Source organism: Terrapene carolina, unplaced genomic scaffold (genome assembly GCF_002925995.2).
Source record: "Terrapene carolina triunguis isolate 2854851 unplaced genomic scaffold, T_m_triunguis-2.0 Scaffold33392, whole genome shotgun sequence".
Lineage (NCBI taxonomy): Eukaryota > Metazoa > Chordata > Testudines > Emydidae > Terrapene > Terrapene triunguis.
The window spans coordinates 2,644,776-2,672,435 of NW_020697743.1; the positions used below are offsets into that span (position 1 = coordinate 2,644,776).

Consider the following 27,660-nt stretch of genomic DNA (forward strand, 5'->3'; position numbering starts at 1 on the left):
CGCCAAGAGATTTTTTTCCATGTGATCATGATATATACCCTACTGACAATTTCTATTTTTGGAAATGAGTTCTCCCCACTCCACTTCCCCACCCCCTAAAAATTCAGTTGAAAATGTCTGTCGTCCTTTAAAGGCTTTTTCTCTCCCTTGCTTATGTAGTAAATATACAGTCCTTGCCTCAGAATTTAAAATCTAGTTTAATGACAAGATGCAACAGGCGGGGAAAGGTAAATTAACAATATGTGCATGTATTTGTACAAGAAAGCTGTCTTCACAACATAGCTCACCACCTGGCAGGTATCTGCAGGCATCATGGCAGAGTGTCTTAAAGGATTTGAAGGAGTGTGTTTTGGACTGACCTGAGTTCAAACAGGGCACAAAGTTGGAGAAGAAAACAGGGTGGATTTGATTTAAATCACTAGTCAGGAAGACTCTATTTAATCATGGATTTCTACATAAAAGTGCATTCTTGTTGGTTTTTATAACCTTAATGCATATTCTTCACAACTCAGAGATAGATGTAGGTTTCATTTTTAAAAGGTACACACTATACATTTTTTAAGTGATGTTCCTTTCATCATCTTCAATGCAGCTTCCTCCTGAAAAGAAACACTTCTCATGATGTTGTTTCGTGCAACCAGGCCTTGCATTTCTTCGTTGCACTGTTTGCATTTTGCATGCATGCCTGTCTTACCCACAGGTAGAGGAACTTCATTAAAATATTCCCAAACTGGGTCTCTTTTACAGCCTGCTGCCATTATAGGTTTTCCTTCTAGTGAGAGACTGCTATGGTAGATCTCAAATCAATGAAGGCTACAGTCAGAAAGATCTCAAGACTTCTGGAATATGCTGTTCAAACAGTTTCTCTTTTGTTTCTACTACCTGTCCCTCTCTTCTCACATTTATCTCCAGACTTCTTCTCCTTGTCCAGATCTATTCCGCCCCCAAAATCTTCTATTCATTGAACTTTTTGAAACTTTGCACTTTTAGAGAGGGGTCAGGGATTGACTCGGTGTACACAAATTTGCAGAGAGACAATAGGGTTGAGGTCTATTATTTCTCTCCTCTATATATTATTTATTTATTCATTTAAAAAACATTTTTGCTGTTAAAAAACATGTTATCTCTGGAGAGACAAATCCATAGTTTGAGAACTGAAAAACTAAGCATCTCTGATGGTATCTTCTAGACTGAGCACTGAGTCCCATTGGGTAGATAGAAAGATTAACCTATACAGAAGCCCCTGGAACCCCATAAAATTGGATCCCTAATCCATTAACTATTGGAATTCATTTACAAAACTTTTCTTAAACATTATATAAATATATTGTCTCATACTATAGAATTAGAATTTATAATCCCTCTTCCATGATGAGATATCTTTGAGCTATAATGTATCTTAATTAAAACTATCTTTAGATAGGTTTTTTCCTCAAAAAGCATTTTATCAAAAAAAATCCGATTTTTTTTTTTAAATCATCGATTTTTATCCACCCTGGAAGAAAACGGTCTTTTCAAATTGACAGTACCTTTTTTAAGGCAAGGAATTGCATCTTTTTGACACCATTTTCAAATAATTGTTCAGCTTGGAAGCACTTATACAAACATCGACTGGGTTGAATAGTCTCAGTAAGAAAACCAGTTGTTACTGTGCAATACATGTTCCATGCAAATGTCCAATTAAAAAAGTCTTTTAAAAAGCGACCAACTGAAAATTAACTGGAAAATACTACGTCTGAAGTAAAAGAATTTCACTCTTAATTAGAAGCGAAAATCTAATGCAAAGTACTGTGTGGAACTAGATCAAGGAGCATATGTAACTCAGCATCACAGAAGCACCACCTTAAGAGCAAACATTCAGGATGACGATATCACATTAACCGAGTCAAATCAAGCAATAGGCAGGGCAATGAGGCAATTTTAGCACAAAACATGAATTTACCCAGGTACTTCCAAACATCTGAAAACACCGTGTCCAGTATTATAAACACCTTTCATAACTATATATTAAAAATAAGGCTAGGATGTCTTTGGAAATTTTATTTAAAATCTTCAAATTAAAAAATATGGCCCAAAAGGTAGATAATGTGTTAAGTTTGTCACAGATTACTAAGGCCAACTGGCTCCCTTTCCACGGTAAAATGTACAGGATGGGGGAAAAGGCATCCTGCAAACTCCATATTGTTTCTGGACAGAGAACCTTATTTCATTCATGATGCCTCATGAAAGGAAAGAATCAGAGGTGTGGCAACCCTGTTCAGCAAAAACAGGATCCAGCAGAATCTATCCCAAATTACTTTCCAGAAAGCTTAATCCTCTTTAAAAGCGCTCCAGTCTCACATCGTGCTGACATTGACTAGTTCACCCAGGGCTTGACAGTACAGTAAAAGCTTTTTTATCCAGCATGTCAGGGAAATGGGGGTTGCCAGTAAGTGAAAAATGCCGGTTAATTAAGAGGGAGGGAGTTTGGGTGTGGGAGGGAGCGTGGGGCTGGAGATATGGGACCAGGTGCAGACAGCAGGCTCTGTGAGGGAGCTTGGGGCACGGGATGGGGCTCAGGACAGGGGGTTAGGGCACAAGAGGGGGCTCCGGGTGCTGGATCTGGACGGCGCTCACCTTGCGCGGCTCCTGCAAGCAGCAACCAGTCCCGCCTGCTCCTAGGCAGAGGTGCAGCAGGCAGCTCTGCGCCCTGTCCCCGCCCCAAGTGCTGGCTCCGCAGCTCTCATTGGCTAGGAACCACGGCCAATAGGAGCGGAGGGGGTGGCGCCTATGAGTGGAGGCAGCACACAGAGCCACCTAGCCACGCCTCCACCTAGGAGCAGCAGGGACAGGTTGCCGCTTGCTGGGAGCTGCCCGAGGTAAGCACCCCCCCCCCCCAGATCCAGCACCCAGAACTCCCTCCCGCACCCTAACCTCCTGCCACAAGCCCTCTCCCTCACCCAAACTCCCTCCCTCTTAGTTAACCGGCATTTTTCACTACCGGCAACCCCCATTTCCCCCAACATGCCGGATAAAACAGCTTTTACTGTATCAAGTTATTTCACTAATTATCCTCACAGGAGTCATTTAAATATATTGAGACAAGTTACAAGAAAAAAAATCTTTAGAGAACAGCAACAGGTGTTTCCCTTAATTAACATCTTAGATAAAAGCTATGACTTATTTGGCCAATGAAGTTTCAAACTTGAAATTCTCCCAAACAACCACATACATTAAGATGATGGAACATCGTCTTACTTTCTTCACACTACTATTTTTAAAATTATTTTTTCCACTGTCCACATTTTATCTTTTTTAAATAGGCAATTAGAGGGAAAGAGAAGGGCCAAATTATTCTTCAATGGTTTTTAATTTAAAGACTATCTTAGCACAAGCCATGGAAGAGTGTGCATATTTTAATTACCTTTTTCCTCATCCACCTTGAGCAGCAGCCACAACTGGAAACAAACTAGTTTGATCTTCAGTGGAGGGGGAGAGGGAAATTTCAGACCAGAGACTCTCTTTCCCGCAGAGAGTCCAAGGGCAGGAGAAAGCTACTGGGCTGTTTATTCTTCTTCCTCTTGTAATAACGGTCATCAAATGAGGCACCTACCTGCACTTCGCAGTCAAGCATAGAGGAGACTGCCTCTGATCCATGCCTTGACACATTGGGGCCACCTCTGCTGTCCAGTGGATATTTGAGAAGTGCAGAGGCAGAAAGAGCAAGATTTTGTTGCTGCTCTTTTTAATAGAGCTATTTCTCTTCCACTGATCACATAAGAAGTGAGATCAGACCATTACTGCCTCCAGTGTCAAATATGTTCTAAGTCGTGCACGTCAGAAGCTATATATGAATTCTATTTTTCTTCATGTAAGCAAGGATTAACTGTGGGATTTCTTAAAAAGCTTCCAAAAATATTTCTATTATAGGCAAAACTGGCAGCAATGGCTTTAACTAAGGTTGCCTAACACTTAATTTCGGTGGTTTACAACTCTGCCAAATTTCCATGCTAGTCTCTGCCTTTGGCTAATTTTTTTTTTGAGAGAGACAGAGAGAGAGAGAGAGAGACGCAGCAAACAGCTCAGCTAAGGATTTTCAAGGATTAGGTTAGGGAAATATTTTTTTCCAATGTGAAAACATTCTCCTAACATTTCATTGAGAAGCTCTAGCATTTTCATACTTTGAAGCAGCTTTGAAATTCAGCAAGGTGGTGGTACTTAGATCAGAGGGATGCCTTTTGTCGTCCTTGTGAAAAATGTATTCAAACTTGTCTGAATGTTAAATTTCTGACAACTGTCGTTTGTCCATGTTCAACAGAGAAAGTTTGGCAGCAAATTTCTCCAAAGAGTCCATTTGTACTGAGCATGCTCAATCCCCACACAGCTCACAGATCAAGTTCAAGGGGCTGAAAGAGAGAAACAGCATCCAGGAGGAGCAGTTGCTGGGGGATGCTTTAGTGCTGGGTACTAGAACAGGACAGGGACAGTCTCTCCTATACCTTCAGTGCTCCCCCTTGGTGGTGCCCAGGCTAAATTGGAGAAGGAAGAATCCGCCTGACTGGAATGCAGATGAATGACATGCAGCAAGGACACAGTGACATGCTCGGGGACAGGAGGCAGAAGGGTCTGAAACCACTTGAGGACATTCCTTTCCAGACCATGGATTGAAGCCAAGAGTCCCGAGTCAGCATTCTTCTGTTTTCAGCCAGTGTCTGAAACTCACGGGCAAAATGTGTCTCTCTTTAGTGACTGGCCAATAGAGAGTTTAAGAGCCTATGCTTTCTACCAATTATCCCATTACCTCAAATAGCAGAGGTCTGGGCTGCAGATCTAAAGGTTCCTACCCTGTTGACAAACCACATGTGGGCTTAATATGGTTCCAAATAGTGGATTTTTTTTTTTAAGTTTGCTTTTTAAAAATGAGGAAATTACACACAAAAAGCTATGTTCAAATAATATTAGGATTGCAAAGTCAAGCACTTAAACGTTAGGAAATGCCAGAATTAAGGTTTCCTGTGCAATCCTAATTCAGCCCCCTTGTGCATGTACACGATACAGTCCGTAATTGCATGATCACACACTTTTCTCACAGAACCTCTGCTTCATTTAGCATAAATTGAAAGGTTGTATAGTGGATGAGGCTTTTGTCTGGAGGGACCTGTGTCATTTGTTGCAGAAACTGGGAGGTGTGAGGTAAATACAGGTAGTCCTCAGACTTATGACACAATGTGTTACCTAGGGAGGTGGTGGAGTCTCCTTCCTTGGAGGTTTTTAAGGCCCGGCTTGACAATGCCCTGGCTGGGATGATTTAGTTGGGAATTGGTCCTGCTTTGAGCAGGGGGTTGGACTAGATGACCTCCTGAGGTCCCTTCCAACCCTGATATTCTATGATTCTATGATCGGTTCCTTACAATTGTATCGTAAGTCGGAACTGCAATCTACTCCATTGTTGGACCGAGCGTCATAAACTCAAAACCTATAGTCATAAGTTGAATCAGGGTGTCAATGTAGATGTGTCATAAGTGCCGTTCATCATAACTCGAACATTGTAAAGTCGAGAACTGCCTGTAATGTAGGGGACTGCAGGAACTGAAAGGATGACCTCGTGATTCGGGAAATACATTGACACCCTGAAGATCTGAGTTCTATTCATGCCTCTGCCACCAAGCTTCTAACTGATGCTGGGCAAGTCACAAATCAAACTTTTCACAAGTGGCCACTCTGTTTCTCACTTTCTTAGTGCTCAGCTTGAGAAACTTGGGGCTTCATTTGCAGACACACTGGGCACTCAAGTGCAACTGAAGTCACTGGAAGCTGTGCTATTAATGTATGTGCTATAAAAAGTAACATCTCTGTCAAGAGCATCCACTAGGGCCCAATTTTCAATATTGGCTTTAATCTCTGTGCATCTTAGTTCCTCATCTGTAAAATGGGAATATCATCATCTCACAAGGGATCCTCTGAATCAATTCATTAATGTCTGTGTAGCACTCAGCAGCTATGGTGAGGAACTCCTGAGAAAATCCCATGAGGAAATAATTCTGTATGGAATTCAGGGTTTGGATGGTGTGTAGTAAATAAGGCACAAGTAAAGAGAAATATTCAACAGCTACCCCGTTCAGTGACCTCCATTCATTTTGTGCACTGAATGAGGCAGGGAGTCCTGATGTAAAAATAGTAAGTGATCATGAAGTTACATGAAGTTTAGGTGCTTGACTTTGCAACCTTTTAATGTAGTTTTTATATGTAACCTAATACACAACATATATTTCTCACATTATGGTCAAGTTACAAAATTAGGAAAAGCATAACTCGTGAAGATCACATAATGAGTTACAAATAAAGTACTCAGATTTCCTGATCTGCAGTCCAGTATTGGACCATGTTGCTTTTCCAGATATTTCTACCAGACTGAATCAGAGTTCAGGCACATTTGCAAGGCAAGGTAGAAAGACCTATATTACTACAGCCCATACTGTATGTATTCTGCACTTCAGTCTCTATGGCAGTCTTTTTATCTTAAAAGGTAAAAGGTAGTAGACAGTTTTAAAGTAGCTGTCCTGTCAAAGCAAGTAACAGGGAAGTCCTGATACGTAATGCTAAGGATGGCGTAAAGACAAGGTTGAGGTGTATTGGCAGAGTTGTGCACCAAAGCTTGTAGTGTACCTGCTCTCATTTTCAAAAAGCACTAAAATTCTCCAATTTAAAAAGCCTTGTGCCATTTCTACATCTAAATAGTCATTTAATGTTAACATGCGAGTCTCACTCTTAAATGTGAGACTCAGTCAGCCACCACTGTAACTGATCGTGAAGTTTGGTTTTATTAATCCAAAGAACTTTTAAGCCACTGCATAATCAAAGCTATAAATGAAAGGTCTGACATAGCAGTTTAAGCAAATCACCATATTCACATTTAAAATTAAGCTGAGAGAATATAAAAGCCCTGTATTTTCTTAGTCAATTCTAATTGCAATTAAGATGCTGACTATAGTGTAAATCAGCTGTCAGTGAAAGCTTTGGTCACTTTGTAAATTTAAGAACTCCACTTATTACTGTAACTATTCTTTTAATTTGCAGCTCAGCTGATGCAGTTAACATTCTGTTCCACATTGCAGTATTTTTCCTCTCACTGAAGGAATCGCATTCTACCCTAAGGAATTGTAGTCAAACATAAAACTAAAAATCATATTTAGCAATCAGATGAATTTCCAGACAAACACATTCAAGCCCGTAGCCAGATTCTGTAGTCCAAGTAAAAGCCAATGGAGATTTTTGTATGCAGAAGATCAAATACCTTAATACTAATTAAGGAAGTGAAGTTCGCTTCAAATATCTCTACTGCATATACAATAAATATATGCACCACTGGTACACTTGGCCTTAGTCTGAAAATCTTTTCCTAGGATGCTTTCCAAGGTAATTCCCAATCTCCACTTCTTACAGAGGGTGTGGCCTCTGATCCCAAATCCTGAACCCAAGCTACCCAGACTCAGGTCACATTCTAAGTGATCTCTGCACAATTTATTCTAGCCACAAGGCAATCATCTTTCTAGAATTTCCCCCAAAAGACTACAGGAATGCATCCTGGGGATTTCCCATAATTCTGATGCTCCCTTTAGAACATATTGGAGCTGCAGATCCAGCTATATCACAACAAAAAGTGAAAAATATCAGACAGGTTATAAAAGAATCAAAGCTGCTCTCATGCACTCCAAAAGCAGCTAATGCTGTGTATGAGAAAAAAAGCCTTCATGAATTAGAAGCATCATTGGGTTGTTTCCTCTCACATGGTAAACAACATATCACCTGCTGACAGTCGTGGTGGGAAAGGAGACTCAAAAGGATATGTTATACAACTCTCAGCTGTAAGAAACAGAAAGGCACAGGGAAACTGTTTCCTAAATGCATTTTTAGCCTTGTAGTCGAATAGTAAACCATTTCATAGTTATAAATTAGTCAGTTTGGCATTGTTCTGTACTAAATGTAGCAAATCAACACAATAGTAAATAAAACAGCAAAGGTAGTAATCTTTATAAGACAGATTCAATAATGGAAATAGAAAAAAATGGTAACTGGCTAGATCAATAAGCTATGCCTCAAGGTAGTCAGTGTGTGTGTGTCAGCCTTTGACAGGTTTCCAATTTGAGATACAGTACAGTAACATACCACTCAAAAATTATCTAAAGACATAACACGAAGCTTGTTAGTGCACATCCTTAAAAGAACCGTCCCTTCGCTCATAACAGCCTGATTCTAACAGAGATAACTGTGCTATTTTTCAGTATCCGAAGTGTTACGACTGTTCTAGAAGTTGATTTACATATCTGCTGATGAACTTACTTTGAGATATCTTTGCTGTCTTGTTGCCATGGAAATACAACATTTCCAATGGCTGCCCGGTAACTGTAGACTCCCAAGAGCCCAAGTGCCATCGCTATTTTCGAAACCAGGGAGCATCTCCTCTGAACCAGAATAAAGATCATAACTAAGGAGATAGCTGCCAGAAGGGACAGTACAGCTTTATGTTCAGAACTGTAAAAGAAAAACAAAATCTATAATTACTGCTAAAATACATTTAACATAGCTCCGGCTACTGTACTGAATTTCCAAATTAATCACTTCACTGACATCTGTTACTAGCTCTCTGAGAGATGTGGTCAAATATTTTAGTATCTTTAGAAAAATTATTTTCTTAATGAGGTTTTCTATTCAAGCATGCATGTTTAAAAGTAATCATGTCTCACCGTATGTTAGCTGGTCTGTTTTAACTGGATAAAACAAAGTTTCATATGATATAATAAAAAATTCTAATGATTTAAAACCAGAATTTTATAGTTATATACATGTGGAAAATTCACTATCACTTCTACTACAGCATTCTAGTTTCTCAAACTAATATAAGGCAACAAGGATTGTTACAGTACTTCACAAGCATCTCTTTAAATGATAACTCAGCGTATATATCCATTTTATTTAATTTTAGATGTATAAAGTGTATAAAACGTTCCCTAGCCATCACATCTAACGACACACAAACACTGTAGAACACACGTTTTCCTCCAATAGCAAAATAAGAACAATCACCAAAACAAAACAAACCTATTAGTACAATGGGGGTCCTGGTCCATGACTCTGAATCCTAGTGTTATGGTAATACAATAAACAGAAAACAAGACAGACATGGGCCTTGCATCATGCCCTAAAGGTGCACAGAAGTTCTCTCTTTTAGACCAGCAGGTGGAGTGCATTCCATAGGCAAGTGCTATACACTGAATACCCTGCCCATTGCCAAATACTGAAACATAGGGAGTGCTGGCACACAGACACTATAGAAAAACCTAAATCACATTAGATAGAGTACTTCATCTGACCTCAGCTACCCTGATAGTAAATGGGGAGATATGAAGTTTCCAGTACTGGGATCTAGGCTTTTTTTTTTTTTTTTAAATAGGAAACTCAACATCTGCAACTGAACCCAAAAGCCAAGCAGGAAATCAGCAGTTGAATGTCTATCTCCATATGTTAATGTATGTTAATATTTTTTATTTGTTCCAAATGCCATGACTTTGATTGCACAGGCCAGAATCACACCTACAGTGTGAGGACCGGGCGCTACACCCTGCCATGCCCTCACACTTTGAAATGCTATGGGAAAGACTGACAGCCTCTGGCAGACTAGGCTATATTAGCATGAGCTCCGCATTGTAGCATGGGAGGAGGCAATTGTTTCTTTCATTTATTCAATATATAGTTCTTAAATTTTGTTGTGCTTTCTTTCCTTATTACCTGCTTTTCTTTGAATTCTACAAGGAAACACAAGACAGCTATTTCAGCTATACAGATGGGAGTCAGCCAGGCTAGGGCTGAAAGGAAAACATTCCCTCTTCGTCCTTCCATGTGACCCAGTCAGCTCCCCATCCAGCTTGGTAGGCTTCCAGGGGAGGTATTGCTCTTTGCAGGGAAGGGAGGCGAAGAAGGGTGATGCTGGAGCATCAGGAGAAGCAAGTACATTTACTTGATGTAATCTTACCGTGTCTCTTCCCCAGTATCCTTTTTTCAGATCTCAAGAGCCTGAGAAATGTTGCTGAGGTGGTGTGGACTGCTGTGGCAACCCCCAAGATGGTATGTACACCGGCAGCTCTATATGTGCACATGCATGCAATAAGACAGTTACCTACCTGTACAGTAACTGTTCTTCGAGATGTGGGTGCAGACATGTATTCCACAACCCAACCTCTGTCCCCTCTGCATCAGTCTTAACTCTTGACATTCAGTGCAAAGGAACTCAGGTGGGCCAGGCTGGTGCTGCCCTTAAATAACCTAAGGAGAGGCTAAAAGTCAGAGACCATGAGCACCACCCTACAGGCACTGCTAGGCAAAGTTCTTCAGCTTCAGTGCAGTGGGTGTGCGCGCACCTGAGTGGAATACACATCTGCACTCACATCTCGAACAACCACCGTTACCATGCAGGTAGGTAAGTCTTTTCTTCTTCGGGTGGTTGCAGACATGTACTCCACTCAGGTGATTCACAAGCCGCATTGGTAGGAGGTGATGCTCAGAGTCTACTTAAAGAATGACCACACTGTGTTTGAAAAACTGAGTATACAGGGTCTCTGCCATTAAGGCATGACAGCTGACTTACTCATAGACTTTAAGGCCAGAAGGGACCATCATGATTTATCTAGTCTGACCTCCTGCACATCAGAGGCCACAGAACCGCACCCACCCACTCCTGTAATAGACCTCTAACCTCCGGCTGAGTTACTGAAGTCCTCAAATCATGATTTAAAGATTTCAAGTTACAGAGAATTCACGGTTTATTCTAGTTCAAACCAGTAAATGATCCAGGACCCAAACTGCAGAGAAAGGCAAAAAAAACCCCCCAGAGTCTCTGCCAATCTGACCTGGGGGAAAATTCCTTCCTGACCCCAAATATGGTGATCTGTTAGACCCTGAGCATGTTGGTGAGACCCACCAGTGACACACCTGGGAAAGAATTCATTGTAGTAACTCAGAGCCTTCCCCCTCTAGTGTCCCATCTCTGGCTATGGAAGATATTTGCTCGTAGCAGTCGCAGATGGGCCACATGCAATTGTAGGCAACCTCACCATACCATCCCTTCCATAAATTTATCAATCTCAGTCTCGAAACTAGTGCTGTTTTTTACCCCAACAGCTACCCTTGGAAGACTGTTCCAGAACTTCACTCCTCTGATGGTTAGAAACCTTCATCTAATTTCAAGACTTAACTTGTTGATGGCCAGTTTATACACATTCGTTCTTGTGCCAACATTGGCCCTTAACTTAAATAACTCCACTTCCTCCCTGGTGTTTACCCTTCTGATGTATTTACAGAGAGCAATCATATCTCCCTTCAGCATCTGTTCTGTTAGGCTAAACAAGCCAAGCTCCTTAAGTCTTCTCTCATAAGGTAGGTTCTCCATTCCTCTGATCATCCTAGTAGCACCCTTCTCTGCCCCTGTTCCAGTTTGAATTCATCTTTCTTAAACATGGAAGACCAGAACTGCACACACTATTTCAGATGAAGTCTCATCAGTGACTTGTATAATGGTAACAACACTTCCCTATCTCTACTGGAAATACCTTGCCTGATGCATCCTAGGATTGCATTAGCCTTTTTCACAGCCACATCACACTGGCGACTCAGTCATCAATATACCCAGGTCTTTCTTCTCCTCCTGTTATTTCTGATAAGTACCCAGCGTATAGCAAAAGTTCCTGTTTAGTCAGTCCTAAGAGCGTGACCTTACATTTTGCACTATTAAATTTCTATTTCTATTATTCCAGTTTTCAAGTTCATCCAAATCTTCTGGTAGTATATTCCAGTCCTTCTCTGTATTGGCAATACCCCCCAACTTTGTTTCATTGGCAACTTTTATACTCTTCTTGCAGATGTGATGGTAACAAGAAAGGCTATCGTTTGGCGCAGACGAGACAGAGAACAGATTACCAGGGGCTTAGAGGTCCCATAAGGGCAGTTAATACAATATTAAGGTCTCAAGAGAAAAGGCTCTTTCACAGATAGGTAAAGATGAATGACTCCTCTCAGAAATCTCACTATAATGGAGTTCGAGAAAGTTGACTTCCCTTGCATTGGAGAATGAAACGTTGAGATCATGGCTAAGTGGACCCTCAACAAGCTGTGACACAGTCCAGAGGACTACAGATGTAGCAGATACTCCAAAATTTCCTGAATGCCAGCTAGCATCGGTTGAACCTAAATGATTGCTGAGGGAGATGTTGCTGCTGTCGTCGTTGCCCTGCGAAGTGACACCTCTATCGCCAGGGTAAAACCTCCCGTGAACACAATGCCCATTTATTGAGGTGCTTAATGATTTAGATCTCTAACTTCAGACATCCATGCTTGAAAATTCTAGTTTTAATCTCAGATGAAATTTAGTGCATTTTGCCTAAACTACATAATGCAACTTAGATGCAACATGTTTCTGAGCAAAGAACCTGAAAAATGCCTTTCTATGCGTTTCTTATTACACCAGCCACTTTTCATTATGTTTCTAGTCTCTTGCTGTTCCAATGAAGACAGAATGCATTTGTTTACCAGCTTTGACCTCTTCTTACCAATGCGAATACAGGTAGAGTGAAAGGAATGATAAATGAGCTCATGATTTTTATTTTAGGCAAGCAAAGCCATTTCCACTTGTTTACTTTCATTTTGCTAATGTGCTGTACATATTAGTACAACGTACCCAACACTCCCACAGTAAATTGATTTTTTTTTTTGGTTAAAGATTAATATATTTTTGAAAGACACTCTAGGGCACATATGGTAAACTTTGCAGCTTGTAATTATGTGTAACTGGTTTTCCTAAGGGCTAGTCCAGCAATATATTTACAGTGAAATGCCCTCCCTGCTCCTTGGGCCATCGCAATAGTGCTCTATAGGCCATGCACTTCCCTGATAGAGAAGGCAAAGCCTTGCATGGGTCTCTCAAGGCCCTTTTTGGCTGACAAACAAGATAGGTGAAAAATACACTGGAGAGAAGCTTCTGACATAAAAACCAAGAAAATCAGAAAAAGGGAGAGGGCAGATGGTAAACTACAACTATTCAGCACACAAAACTATTTTAATGCACTAAGATTGAGAATTTGTAACTGTGTAGCTCAGTGGTTTGAGCATTGGCCTGCTAAACCCAGGGTTGTGAGTTCAATCCTTGAGGGGGCCACCTAGGGATCTGGGGCAAAATCAGTTCTTGGTCCTGCTAGTGAAGGCAGGGGGCTGGACTCAATGACCTTTTGGGGTCCCTTCCAGTTCTATGAGATAGGTATATCTCCATATATATATATTTTTTTATTTTAACCAACAATTTTATTAACCACTAGAACCACCTAATCGTGCCCCCCCCCCCAATTCAATGCCAGTCAACTTGCCTAGCAATCCCAGTTCCCCCTTCACAGTTCCTCACCTGTCTCCCCCCAGCTCCTCATCCAGTCTCAGAGACCTGCCCAGCCAACTGACTACAAGCCACCTTCTCTCCCGCCCTCATGGCTTCCTATCCCAGTCTCCTTGCTCAACAAGTCCCAACCTGCCCTTCCCACTAACTCCCAGTTTCCCTTGACCAGCCAGTCCCACCCGACACCTCCAGTCTCACTGGAGTCCCTGTCCCAATCTACTCCTCTCTCTCCCCGGGATCCAGCTTGTATTCCCTGGCATTTCAATCAGACTACTTCCTCCTCCACACCACCTGGGTGTTAGCAGGGTGGGAGAGGGTTGTCATTAACAGCATAGGAGAGACAGGGTCCCTGCTCAGTTCTGGCGCCTGGCCACACCCCGGCCCAGAACAGCCACTACACAGAAGGTCATTCTAAGCTGCCATAGCTTGTTCAGTTGCTCCATGGGGACGGTGCATATACAGTCTGGTCAAAACTAGGAGTTGAGAGGTTGGAGTATGCTCGGTGAGGACGGAATCTTGAGACTTCAGGTATTAAGGTTTATCAAAACTCTACTGGGCATGTGAAAACTGCAATTTTTCAAAAGCTTATCAGCTGGCCAAATGTGGGCAGGTTTCATGGAGATGACAAAAGGCATCCTCTGCCAAATTTCAAGTCCCTGCTCCAAAACATGGCGGCATTAGAACTTCTCTAACAAAAGGTCACCATATTTTTTTTAAACATTACCAAAATGTATTTTCCCCTAGCCTCATTCTTAGAAACTGCTGAACTGTTTTCTCTGAAATTTTGAAAACATATTCAGCCCGAAGCAGACACTTGTCATGGAAAATGTCATCCCAAAATGTTGCAGTTTAGGAAAAGTTACAAGCAACTGAATATGGGGTCTTAGAATAGGAAGTGTCAGGCAACCTTAACAGGTGGTGCTACCAGCACTTACCAGTTGCAAAGAAAATCAAAACTGACTAAATGTAAACTGATGAAGTATTGCCATCTTTAGCCTGCAGATCAACTGCTTCACCATCTCCATTACTGCTCCTGGTTTTCTCCAAACAGAAACAGAGCACGATTAATATGATTGGTATAATTTTCATTCAGCTCTTCAGAACTCAGTGATGGAGACAGAGGGTACCAGAGGCCTCTTTCCTCTGCCTCAGAGTAGCTAAGAGGCTTCTGGAGGGTAAAGAAGAGTCAGAAAGAAAGGTTACTTGCTAGTGAGTGTAGTTCTTTAAGAATGTTGTCTTCATGTTCACACTTATGCGATGTAGATCACGTACCAATAAAGTTCAGGAACCTTCTAGAAAAGCAGTGCCTGTTGGGATCACACACGTTCCCACTCACAGAATTGTAAGACACTGTACAATCACTACGTGTCTCAGTTCCAGTGGCAGTTTTAGCAGGCCTTCATGGATTCAATTGCACCCACAGAAATCATGAACCCCCACTAAAGCCACAACCCTGGTGGTGCTGCAAGCCTGTGTGCCAGGTCATAACACCTGGAAGAGGGAGCCCCAGGGCACAGGAGCCCACCATAGTGGGGGAGGGTGTGTGTGCAGGGCACACCACTCCACATTAGGCCAGGATTAGGTTTGCAGTGCTAGGGCAGAGTGCTGCTGCGGGTGTCTGTGCCCCGCTTGGCTACAATAAGAGTTTAGTGTAGTGCTTCCATTGAATTGAGAGATTACATCCGCCCCAGCTCAGTTCCTTCCATAAATTCCCGGAGTCATTAAAAGAGTAGGATACTGAGGAGAAGAAAAAGTGGCCAGATGTTTTGGTTCTGTATATTCACATTTTGAAGAACATCCATTATTGGTAAGTGATCTGCCAAGATGGTCTCTATATTCCCATCTGTGGGAGTGGATAGCCGCAGAACCCCCAGGAAGGTGTGCCAAGGAGTACAAGGGTTGCCATTGTGCCCCAACTCCATAGTCGTGAAAAGGGGGTGGTGGGATAGTAGTCTCCTTTTACCTCCACCACCCCACAGAATCAGGGGTAAATTAATCCTTTGTACGTACACAAGAAAGATACTTCAGAAGTTAATAGACTTCATTAGACCGTAACTAACCCAATGTCTATTATAACTCTTACAAGCAGCCTCTCAAACTTGATCACCCTAGAGACGCCCTGTGTGTGTCACTTCAGACTACATGACGAATTTAACGTTCATTCCTTAATCTTTCTGCTAGTCTCAGGATGGAGAAGTTTGACTAAAAAAGCCCACATCTATTTGCTAGTCAGAAAATCCCAGTTTTTGTCACAGCAAATGCACATTCCCTCAGTGTGGTTTTCCAGTAGGAAACTGGTCTCAACACGTCATATGCTCAGATGAATAATACATGACACTAATTCATGTGTTGCTAAAGAGGTGTTGTGAGGACATTTCTTCACATTGCACAGCAAAGGCTTCTAAATGGTGGTCTGGAAAGCACTGGTTGGTCACATAGTACTGCTTCTCTGTCCAGCTGCTAAATTGCAGCAAGAAACCTAAAACAAATACTTTCCTAATATTACTTCTCACTATAAGCAATTGCTGCAATTTGCATTAACCTAAAATAATGCAGTGAAAACATCTGAAAACCCTGCTCCACAATATTTCTAAAGTCATTACCAATAAATGACCTCAAATTTATAATGTAATGCCCCACTGTGTTAGATTTAAGAAAAATTCTCTCCCCTTCCCCCCTCACCCATAGCCCATGTGACCAATCAGAAAGCACTCCAAGCACCGTTATTCTCCATTATAAGAACATAAAAATGGCCCTATTGGGTCAGACCAAAGGTCCATCTAGCCCAGTATCCTGTCTTCCAACAGTGTCCAGTGCCAGGTGCCCCAGAGGGAATGAACAGAACAGGCAATCATCAAGTGATCCATCCCCTGTCGCTCATTCCAGAGGCTAGGGACACCATTCCTGCCCATCCTGGCTAATAGCCATTGACAGACCTATCCTCCATGAATTTATCTAGTTCTTTTTTGAACCCTGTTATGGGCTTGGCCTTCACAACATTCTCTGGCAAGGAGTTCCACAGGTTGACTGTGTGTTGTTTGAAGAAATAATTCCTTTTATTTGTTTTAAACCTGCTGTCTATTAATTTCATTTGGTGACCCCCTAGTTCTTGTGTTATGAGAAGTAGTAAACACTTCCTTATCTACTTTCTCTACACCAGTCATGATTTTAAAGACCTCAATCATATCTCTCCTTAGCCATCTCTTTTCCAAGCTGAAAAGTCCCAGTCTTAGTAATCTCTCCTCACACGGAAGCTTTTCCATACCACTAATCATTTTTGTTGCCCTTTTCTGAACCTTTTCCAATTCCAATATATCTTTTTTGAGAGGGGTGACCACATCTGCACACAGTATTCAAGATGTGGGCGTACCATGGATTTATATAGAGGCAACATGATATTTTCTGTCCTATTATCTATCCCTTTCTTAATTACTCCCAGCATTCTGTTCACTTTTTTGACTGCTGCTGCACACTGAGTGGATGTTTTCAGCGAACTAGCCACAATGATTCCAAGATCTCTTTCTTGAGTGGTAACAGCTAATTTCAACCCCATCATTTTATATGTATAGTTGGGATTATGCTTTCCAATGTGCATTACTTTGCATTTATCAACATTAAATTTCATCTGCCATTTTGTAGCCCAGTCACCCAGTTTTGAGAGATCCTTTTGTAGCTCTTCGCAGTCTGCCTGGGTCTTAACTATCTTTAGTAATTTTGTATCATCTGCAAAATTTGCCACCTCACTTTTTACCCCTTTCTCCAGATCATTTATGAATATGTTGAATAGGACTGGTCCCAGAACAGACCCCTGAGGAACACCACTATTTACCTCTCTCCATTCTAAGAACTGACCATTTATACCTACCCTTTGTTTCCTATCTTTTAATTAGTTACCAGTCCATGAGATCATCTTCCCTCTTATCCCATGGCAGCTTACTTTGTGAAAGAGCCTTTGGTGAGGGACCTTGTCAAATGCTTTCTGAAAATCTAAGTATGCTATATCCACTGGATCCCCTTGGTCCACATGCTTGTTGACCCCTCAAAGAATTGTAGTAGATTGGTGAGGCATGATTTCCCTTTACTAAAACCATGTTGACTTTTCCTCAACAAATTATGTTCATCTACATATCTGACAATATTGTTCTTTATTATAGTTTCAACCAGTTTGCCCGGTACTGAAGTCAGGATTACAGGCCTGTTATTGCCGGGATCACCTCTGGAGCCCTTTTTAAAGATTGGCATCACATTAACTATCCTCCAGTCATCTGGTACAGAAGCTGATATAAATGATAGGTTACAGACTACAGTTAGTAGTTCTGCAATTTCACATTTGAGTTCCTTCAGAACTCTTGGGTGAATACCATCTGGTCCTGGTAACTTATTGCGGTTTAATTTATCAATTTGTTCCCAAACCTCCTCTAATGATACCTCAATCTGGGACAGTTCTTCAGATCTGTCACCTAAAAAGAATGGCTCAGGTTTGGGAATCTCCCTCATCCTCAGCTGTGAAGACCTATGCAAAGAATTCATTCAGTTTCTCCGCTATGGCCTTATTGTCTTTGAGTGTTCCTTTAGCACCTCAATCATCCAGTGGCCCCATTGGTGTTTAGCAGCTTCCTGCTTCTGATGTACTTAAAAAAACATTTACTATTACTTTTTGAGTCTTTGGCGAACTGTTCCTCAAATTCTTTTTTGGCCGTCCTAATTGTATTTTTATGCTTTATTTGCCAGTGTTTATGCTCCTCTCTCTTTTCCTCACTAGGATTTAACTTCCACTTTTAAAGTATGCCTTTTTGCCTCTCACTGCTTATTTCCTATTATTTTACCATTTTCCATCCTCTCATCCTCACTAGGACCTAGGGATTCTCTATTAATAGATACTCCCCTAAGGGATGTCTAAACCACGTGCTCCTCCGCACCTGTCGGCTTTCCCCCAGCCCTTAGTTTAAAAAATGCTCTACGACCTTTTTAATGTTAAGTGCCAGCAATCTGGTTCCATTTTGGTTTAGGTGGAGCCCATCCTTCCTGTATAGGCTCCTCCTTTCCCCAAAGTTTCCCCAGTTCCTAATAAATCTAAACCCTTCCTCCCTACACCATCGTCTCATCCACGCATTGAGACTCTGCAGTTCTGCCTGGCCCTGCACGTGGAACTGGGAGCATCTCAGAGAATGCTACCATGGAGGTCCTGGACTTCAATCTCTTATCTAGCAGCCTAAATTTGGCTTCCAGGACCTCTCACTTATACTTCCCTATGTCATTGGTACCTACATGTACCACTTTACTAACTTAGTAAAGTTAGGAATTACGCATTGAATGTTCTGCTTTAATATACATTAATTCTATTACACGAGTCTCTATATACTATGCCAGCCACTGTTGACTTAGTTATTGAAGAACATTAAATCGCTGATAAAAAAAACCATGTTTCAACTTTTCAAGGATTAGATTATAAATTTTGATTACGGCTAAGGACAGTAGCCTAGTGGTGGTAAATACATTACACAGGACAACTACTCCAACAGAATATTAAATCATTATCCCCTTAGCTAAACACAAAGACAGACATGACCTTTTAAGTAAGTAGTAACTATTATCCAACTCAGATACCCACCTTGTCAACCAATGTCCAAAGTCGGGTCGATGAGCCCACTGAACTCCCGTCTGATTTAATGAACGAAGTAACCGACAGCAAATAAGGATGATCCATGGACTTGCTAAACCCATCCACTTTTCTGAGCCTTTTAGAAATTCACCTGAAGAGGTGACTTTGCCCAGTTTTGAGTCACATGATGGTATATCAACACTCCTGCACTGGGCGGTTTCCTCAATATCTTCAAAATTTTGCTTCACAGCAGTACTAAGCTGAAGATCACATTCTTTCACAAGAAAGTAGTGTCTACAAATTTCCTGGCACAGTGCCAGGCAAAGAGTATTGATAAGAAAATACCAGGTTTGGTGCTCCTCTTCAACGAAGCTGCTTGCTCCCAGGCTCACAGCATGGGCAACAGTTCCTGCCAACATGAGTACATCTAGTTCTGACCAGCTGGAATTGGAGACAGCTGGGTTCTGTGAATAGAAAATGTGTCATTGGTGAAATAATCTGAAAAACATATCATTACTTCAGTGTGTGTTTAAAATGTGCTTACAGCGACTTGTTCAGTGACAACAAATCCTAAGCAAAAAAGACAAAATTATGTAATTTTTCTCAATGGCATTTTCTGCACTTTTTACTCTTAAATAAGGTTAATTTTAGTGTAATCCACTGAGAATGCATCATAACACATTTAATGATACTATTTTAAATCATTTTATATCTCCTCAAGGTAACGAACGTCTCTCTGAATAATGACCAATGCACACTTCAGCTTCAGGTTCTCTACAATCGTGTGACAGAAGGCGTGGAGCAGCTCTTTCTTGTTGCACATCAGTAGATCTAAAAATAGAACTCTTGCAGCAATCAAAAACTGAGTAGAGATACCATTAACAAGCACCGCTCTAGTGCCCTAGCCATTCTTGGCTTGATAAAGTGAAAAAATCATCTCAAATTACCAGCAGCTATTTCAGACATCTTACCGCCTATTGTTACCTTGCAAACGGAACTGTGTATTTATTTCATGATAAAGAGTCTGTTAACTAGTGAGTGTTTAAATATGTATTTCACATGTTCTATGTGGCTACAACAATACTCTTGGCCTGATTTCTTCATTATTTCAATTTTCTGCTCACTGCAGCTACACGGAACTATCCTCAATGCCCACGGCTGGGAAGAGAGGGCTATATACTCGCGAAGCATGCCAATGAGCACTTTGGGAGAAGTGCTGCCCGAACAATGCTTTATTTTCATTTTAAGTAATTTTCTCGGTTGGGAAATACACTAAAGAAACAACCTATCGCGAATACGAACTATTGATACTTTTCAGTACAGAGACCATTTTAAAGCCAAATCCCAAACATGGTAAATTATTTATATTTAAAAACAAAGTTCTCTGAATGTATATTCTGTAGATTCATTTTCTTAGCTAAGCGCTCCTACACTTGACCTTGTGAGCGGACTTTAAAAAAGCACTGAATATCCAGGAACTTTATACAGACTAGTCAAATGTACTTTCCCCAAAACTGTGTATACTGCACTATGATTTCTAAGCTTTAGGTTTTTTTTAGACCTCTCTCCCTTACAACAGACAACCAAGGAAAGTAAAGTGATATTCTATTAAACATATAAAATCATGAAGTCTGAAGACCACTGGTGTAGCTCACTTCAGAATGGATTTAATTTCCTAAGCAACAGGCCACAGCTGTGAGGGTAAGAGAAAGGCAGTGTGTATGGAAAGCACACACTACAGTTTACTGTGCTATTTGACATGGTTGAAAATTAACGTAATGGTCAAGTCATTGTATCTAAAGATGGTGACTAGCTGCAGTGGCCCAGGACGTAATATTTTGTTGCATAGAGTACCTTGCTAAAAGCACTGGCTGTGGTGTGTGGAAAACCGGGCACCCTGTGAAGAGAGTTACATGTCAGCCTAGCTAAGCAATCAAGTTTTTTGACTCTAAGCAGCTGTTATTAAATTTAAAAAGTGTTCGCCCAGAAACAAGCACCTCCAACAGTTAATTTGACAGTTCTGATTACATGGAGGACACACAGTTCAACCCTGAGATGCTTACAAGAAAACTAGTTTGTGCTCAGCACGTTTGGTTTTGCATGGTCAGTGATTTCACCTTAAATAGCTTGTCCTAGTAACCACTGCAGGGTTTAATCTCTATCAGAAAAACATTTGCCAACAATTAAACATTAGTACTGTATGTGAGAGATCACAATTTTTTCCTGTACTTACAAAGTATCTTCAGTATCTCAGATACTGCTGTGTGGTAACTATTGGACATAGTTATTGTTTATGTGCCATTAAGTACTGACTTCAGAAGTAGACCATGTATATCAGATTTTTAACTCTCATGATGTTGACTATCTCCATGTTTTCCAATACAGACTCCAAAACGTTGGCTTACCTTGTAAGATTTGCTAACAAGTTATGAATTTTCACCCAAAAATTAAACCTATATCTAATCAGGTAGCAGGTAATAAACAAGTTTAGCCTCAGCATCTAATTAAGACTAATCTGGAGTTTTGATTTGTGGGAACCAAGCTGTGCAAAGTCTAAATGTAGTCTTTGTTATTCACCGCCTGGAGTTCGTGAGCTGAGTAAACAGGGCAGGTGATGTACCTGAAGTACGTATTAGATATTATTAATTCATACTAACAGCATGGACCGCGTGTGTGTATGGTTGGGGGGTAAGGGAGCACATTACACCAAAACTTCTGCATTTACAAATTAAAATTACAGATGATGATACAGACTTCAAATTTCAACTGAATGAGATTTTCCAGCTGAAATACATCCCAAGTCAGTGATCTAAACTTACTATCATCTGAAGCCTGTTTGGTGGATTATGTACAATACTTACTCATTCCAGTTAACAGATTAGGTTATATCACAACAACCACCAGCATTAGCACTAACCTCTTGTTTAACAGTCTCAGCAGAGAGACCCAAAGAGTGAAAATGCATTGAGACCAAATTGTGCGTAAGCATGTCATTAGACCACAGGAGATTTAAGTCACAGCAACGCCAATGCATTCAGTTCTGTATTTAAGGGACCAATGTCGTCAACCCGTGCCCCCAGAAGCTACAGGAATCTCAGATCCCTTCACCCTCCTATCAGACAATTTATGTGTCTTCTTTTAAAGATTTAACGCTCCTTTTACAGAAATATATATATGTATTTATGTCTCGTACCTTATGGTTATCAGCACCAACCCAGGTGCCCTTGACACAACAGTAAGCTTCATAAATTGGAAGCAACTGAAATGTAAAGTCACTGCGGAATCATGAAACAACTTTATGGGAGCAATCAAACTAATGGGAAAGTTTCTGTGTTTCTCCAAACTTGCTCCATTTCTATGCCCATGTGAATACAGTTTCAGTGCAGCAGCTTAGTGTGACAAAATACTCCTGTTGCAGCGCCAATTACTTCAGCAGAATTACACTAGTAACCAAACAATCCCTCTGCACATCAGCACATCTCATGCACTCTCAAGGTCTAGGAAACAGTAAGAAAAATAGATTAATCAGGACTGATATTAATCCTGGTTGCATTGTTGTGGCTTTTCTGACTATTAATAAACATTATGGTAGTGCTTCAAGACGCCAATCAGGACTGGAGCCCCATTGCGCTGGGCATTGTACAGATTTAGGTAAGATAATTCCTGTTCTCGAAGGCTTACAACCTAGAAGTCAAAATGGGGTAGAGGATAGGAACATAATATATAAATAAATATGGTGAATTAACAAAGCTTTGGTATATGTTTTGTTGTTTAAATGGCAGGAATGGTTAAATGGGAAGCTAATGGCACTAACTGAGTACAACAGAAGTTCACCTACCTCACCAGGATCAGCAAACAGGGTTCTTTACACATCACTGTCAAATGGACCTGTTCCCCTAAGGGCATATCCTCCTGACCTTCATAACAATAACCCTGTTTTCTCCTTCTGCTCCCGCAGACAGTTCCCCCATACACACACAACTCTACTGTTCCTGAGAGAGGGACACATTCAATGATCAACCCCACACTCCCTCACACAGAAAGCACGTACAAAATAAATCTCTGCCTCATTACTGAATGTCATCATTAAAGGTTAGCTATGCCTTGACTCATGGAATACTAAATTTAGATTTCTGTGTCAGTAACTGACTTAATAAAAACTACCCTGAAATGGATTTTGTAAAAGCATTGTGGGGTACCACGATTAGGGCTCAATCCTTCAAACTCTTGAGCATCTTCAACCCCCATTAATGTTCTAGTCATTGCTGGTACACAACACCATAAAGGTCTGACACCCTCATTATATCAAGCAAACTGTATATGGAATCCTTAATTTATAAATATGGATTTTCTAAGCAGCAGGCTTGCAAAGCCAACCTAGTATCTGCAAGTCAAGTCGGGTTCTTTCTAGTTTGTGCGTCACCACGAGTAGTAAAAATTTTGCAGCCCAAATAAGTTCTCGGTGCAATTCTCTTACACTGATTAACCCAATGGTGGCAACTAGGACATAATTAGACAATGGGAATGCACAGGCGCTTGCAATTGAAATGAACATTTCTGTTAACATGTGGGGCAGAAAAATACAGTTCACTCACAAAGCCGTGCAGCTTCTGGAGGGCTGACAGTACAATAGACAGTTATTTTTTACTCAAGTAAATATCAGTGACTAAATGAGTAAGTCATTTTTACACAGTCACTTTTCAGACTAGAAATTATAAGGTTTGGGGGATGTTAGTAAAGAGTCTAACATTCCGGAAGTCATGTTCTTGGATTCTGCTCATTTGGACACAAAGTGAGCTAATCTGTATTTCCAACTGTGCTACCTTCCACGGAACAGCATTGATTACCACTGTTCCCAATAAGGTTTTTCGGGAATGCTGGGATCACATTTCAAAGCTACCAATCGCTGCACCATCTCATTCATACTTTTTTTTTTTTTTTTTTTTTTTTTAAAGGTAGTAAGAATGAAAGAAAAGGTCTTAACGTGAACTGCAGTTTGGTGCTTTGGTAATTAAACAGGAGATAAAAAAATACCATATGGGGGAAACCAATAAAAATTAAGCAGAAGGCAAAAATTCAATGAAATAGAATTTATTTGAATTGCATTTTATTAATGGAAGTAATACTCCAGAGCTGTTGCATTCTCTGCACTTTCAAAATGTCCCTTACTTAGGCTGGCCCCAATTTTTAAGAGAAATAGCAAAACATGACTACAAACAGGAAAACTACATACGGCGGACCCTCGCTAGAACGCGCCTCTATAAAGCACGAAATCGCTTATAGCGCGGGACTGCGCATGGATCCCAAATTTAATTACCTTCATTGGAATCCATAGTAACGCGGTCCCCGAGTTAATGCGGGCCCGCGCATGGATCCTAAACCCCGCGTTCTAGAGAGGGTCCGGTGCATTATACTTCAAGACAATCCAGTAACTTTGAATTGAGGCACTACACAAATAAGTGAACATTTTGAAGATTTGCTAGGATTTATAAAGGACTGCAGCACTATTTAAAGCTTTACATGTCACTGAGGGAGCAAGTGATTGTGAAAAGATGTACTAATCAAAAGTTATTTATAGCATCCAGGAAGCAGATGTTAACACTGCCTAGAGCATTATAATCTCCAGAAAATTCATAAACCTGATAATCAGCTCCTACATTCAAGCACAGGAAAAAAGCCACACTGAAGGACATGTACTTCAGAGACTTTCTTCAGAGATATGAACTGAAATGCTTTATTTAAAATATAAATATATATATTTTTATATATAATGTATATAAAAGATCTGAAGCCATTAACAGATGGTCTTGAATACATATATATTTGTATTGTAAAGCATACATTTGGAAGAGGGATTTATTCAACCTAACAAGATGCATGTTCTAGGCTCTACACTGGCAACATCAAACTCTGAAACTGGAAAAGAACAGCCTTCCTTGCCCTCTCAGTATTTGAGATGTCATCTCAGTTCCTGCAGAATCCTGAGATCAGCTATTGCAGTGGTTCTCAAACTTACTTGATCACGCCCCACACTTGTGTGTGTCTGTAGTATGGATGCCCCTCACTCCCGGCACACAAGTACATATACCAATTAAAAAAACCATGCAAGTTTCACTAAATATTAAAAACAGTAAGGTACTGCCACACCCCTACTTCTGTGCTGCTGGCGGCAGTGCTTCCCTCAGATATGGGCACCAGCCAGCAGCTGCCGCTCTCCAGCCACCCCGCTCTGAAGGCAGAGTGGAGACAGGCAGCTGCTGGCCAGGCGCCCAGCTCTGAAGGCAGTACAGCCCTCAGCAGCCGCAGCACAGAAGTAAGAGTGGCATGGAATATATAACTGTATGAACTCATCCAAGGAATTTGCTCTTTACGCCCTAACCAACCCACAAAAAATGTGTGATTTCACTGTGATTTAAGTAGACCCCTATTGATATGTGTGGAGGAATCAACTTTGCTAGTTATTCATTGCTGTGGATAAAATGGGGGCAAGTAAGCTTTATTTTCCCCCCAAAAAGCTTCTCAATGCCCCCCCCAGAATATACTCTGCACCCTGCTCCCTAGTTTGAGAACCTCTGTGATACCGTAATGCAAGGAAGAAAGGAAATGATTTTATAGTACTATTTGTAATTCATGTCTACTCGTGTACACCTCTAGCAATCCATCTTTATATATTTCAATTAAAAGCATCTGTCTAAGCATCTGCAACTGGAGATGGGAATGAAGCATGTGTAGACATACCTGAGCTAGCTTTAATGCAGTGTGACTATCAATAGCGCCAATGCTGCTGCAAGCCCACCCAGTCCCCTGGGTACTATTACACAGGGAGTCAGCCTGTGCTGAAGTTTGTGCTGCCACAGCTTCACTGCTATTGAGATCACGCTAGCTAAATTAAAGCCAGCTCAGGTATATGTACATATGCGTCAATCACACTTCCAAGTGCAGTGTAGACAAACCTTCAGCATTTCTTTACAAAACATGATATACAAAAATTTCCCTTGGATTGACAGTCTCAAAAACGTCCCTATCCAACAGACACTGCTGCACCTCAACCTGCGAAATCCACTCCCCCCATTTAACCCAGGCCCTTAGGCAACGCATGGGAAAACATGCAAGTCTTCCAGCATGACTTGAAAGTCAAACATCTGGAAACTGTTGAACAACTTCCATTTTAATGCGACAAAGAGTCCTGTGGCACCTTATAGACTAACAGAAGTATTGGAGCATAAGCTTTCGTGGGTGAATACCCACTTCGTCAGACGCATTCCATTTTAATGTTTATTTTTCAGTTTTTCGTGGTATGACTACACTGCAGCAGGGAGAAAGCCTCCCAAAAGACGCAGACTCATGCAAGCGGGGATCCAGCTAGCACTCTAAAAACAGCAGTGTGGACGTTGTGGCTCCAGCAGAGACTTTGTCTAGCCACCCAAGCTCAGACCCAGTTGGAGGGGAGAAGCGGGGGAGGTTTGAGAGCCCAAACTGCTGCCCAAGCCACAATGCTCGCCTGGCTAGTGTGAGAGCCTGTCTACCCGGGCTGGAAGGCTCACTTCCAGCTCAAGTGTTGACAAGTGGCAGCTGGTCAACCTTGGCACAAGTGAGGTATAGTAGAAACGCCTGGGGCTCTCCACACCATAACTCTCCCCTTAGCCCCAGCTCTCTGGGAGCTCTTCCCCCCCCAATTCTCACCCCGCTTGGCCCTGGCCCCTGAAGTCTCCCTCCTCTCTTTACCCTAATTCCTCCCTTCTCCCCAGACCCTGGTGCTTACTCACTGCCCTGCCTGCCCCCCAAAAGTTCACTATTAGCCACAAGTCCTTCGGGCTCCCTCTTCCCTAGGCTGGGAGCAACAGATTTACCAGCTCAGAAGGGTGGCTCTTCTGCCCATTTGGCCTTTCTTCCTGATTCCTTAGCTCCTGGTCAACTTCTCCTCCAGCTTCTTCCCCCACAGACTGCACAGTGAAGGATTTTGAGTGGGGTCCGAGGCGTTGGATTCACTGCCCAACCCACAGGCTGCAGTGATTATACAGCACTGTAAAGTGTTACACTCAAATTGCCCCCATTCAAAATCCCAGTGGCTCGCCTCCTGTCAGACCTTCACCGCACAGTCTGCGCACGTACCACGGGGGCGATGGAGAAGGACACCTGGAGGCTGTTATTAAATACAAATTGATAACAGAATATAGTTGCTGTGTTCTCCATTCATATTTAGTGACACACGTATTTGTGTGGACTTTTACAGGAGGGGCGGTGCCCCAGTGCCCTCTATACATACATAAGCCACCACTGGTGTAGACATACACCTCCAAAGTTATTAGCATCCTCTAAAAACCACCAAGGAAGGCTGGCATCATGGACCATTCAGAGATGGGGGTTGACATCCCAATAGTGAATGAGAAATGATAGGTAGGGCATGGACTGACTGTGATGGACCCTGAAAGCGAAGACGAACTGCTATAGAAAAGAGCAAGCATCTGGAGGGAGGACATGGACAAAGCAACAGGCTAGTAAAATGATATTTGAAGCAGCATTCTGAATGGATATGAGCAGCACAAGATTTGTCAAGGCCAGAGAAAGGGATGTTGCAGCAATCGAGACACAAGATGACAGAGCTTGGACAATAATTTTAAGCTGTAACTTATATTATGCTGAAAGA

General features: G+C 41.5%; 1 protein-coding gene across 1 annotated transcript in view; it reads right to left on the minus strand.

The window, feature by feature from the left end:
- Positions 1 to 27,660, minus strand: part of LOC112108272 (GPI ethanolamine phosphate transferase 2) — a 122,749-nt gene that overhangs the window by 39,478 nt on the left and 55,611 nt on the right. The window contains exons 9-10 of the mRNA XM_024202331.3: positions 19,023 to 19,477; positions 8,320 to 8,511 (exon numbers count right to left, since the gene is read on the minus strand). Coding sequence (XP_024058099.2) covers positions 8,320 to 8,511; positions 19,023 to 19,477 — 647 coding nt within the window. The remainder of the gene's footprint in view (positions 1 to 8,319; positions 8,512 to 19,022; positions 19,478 to 27,660) is intronic.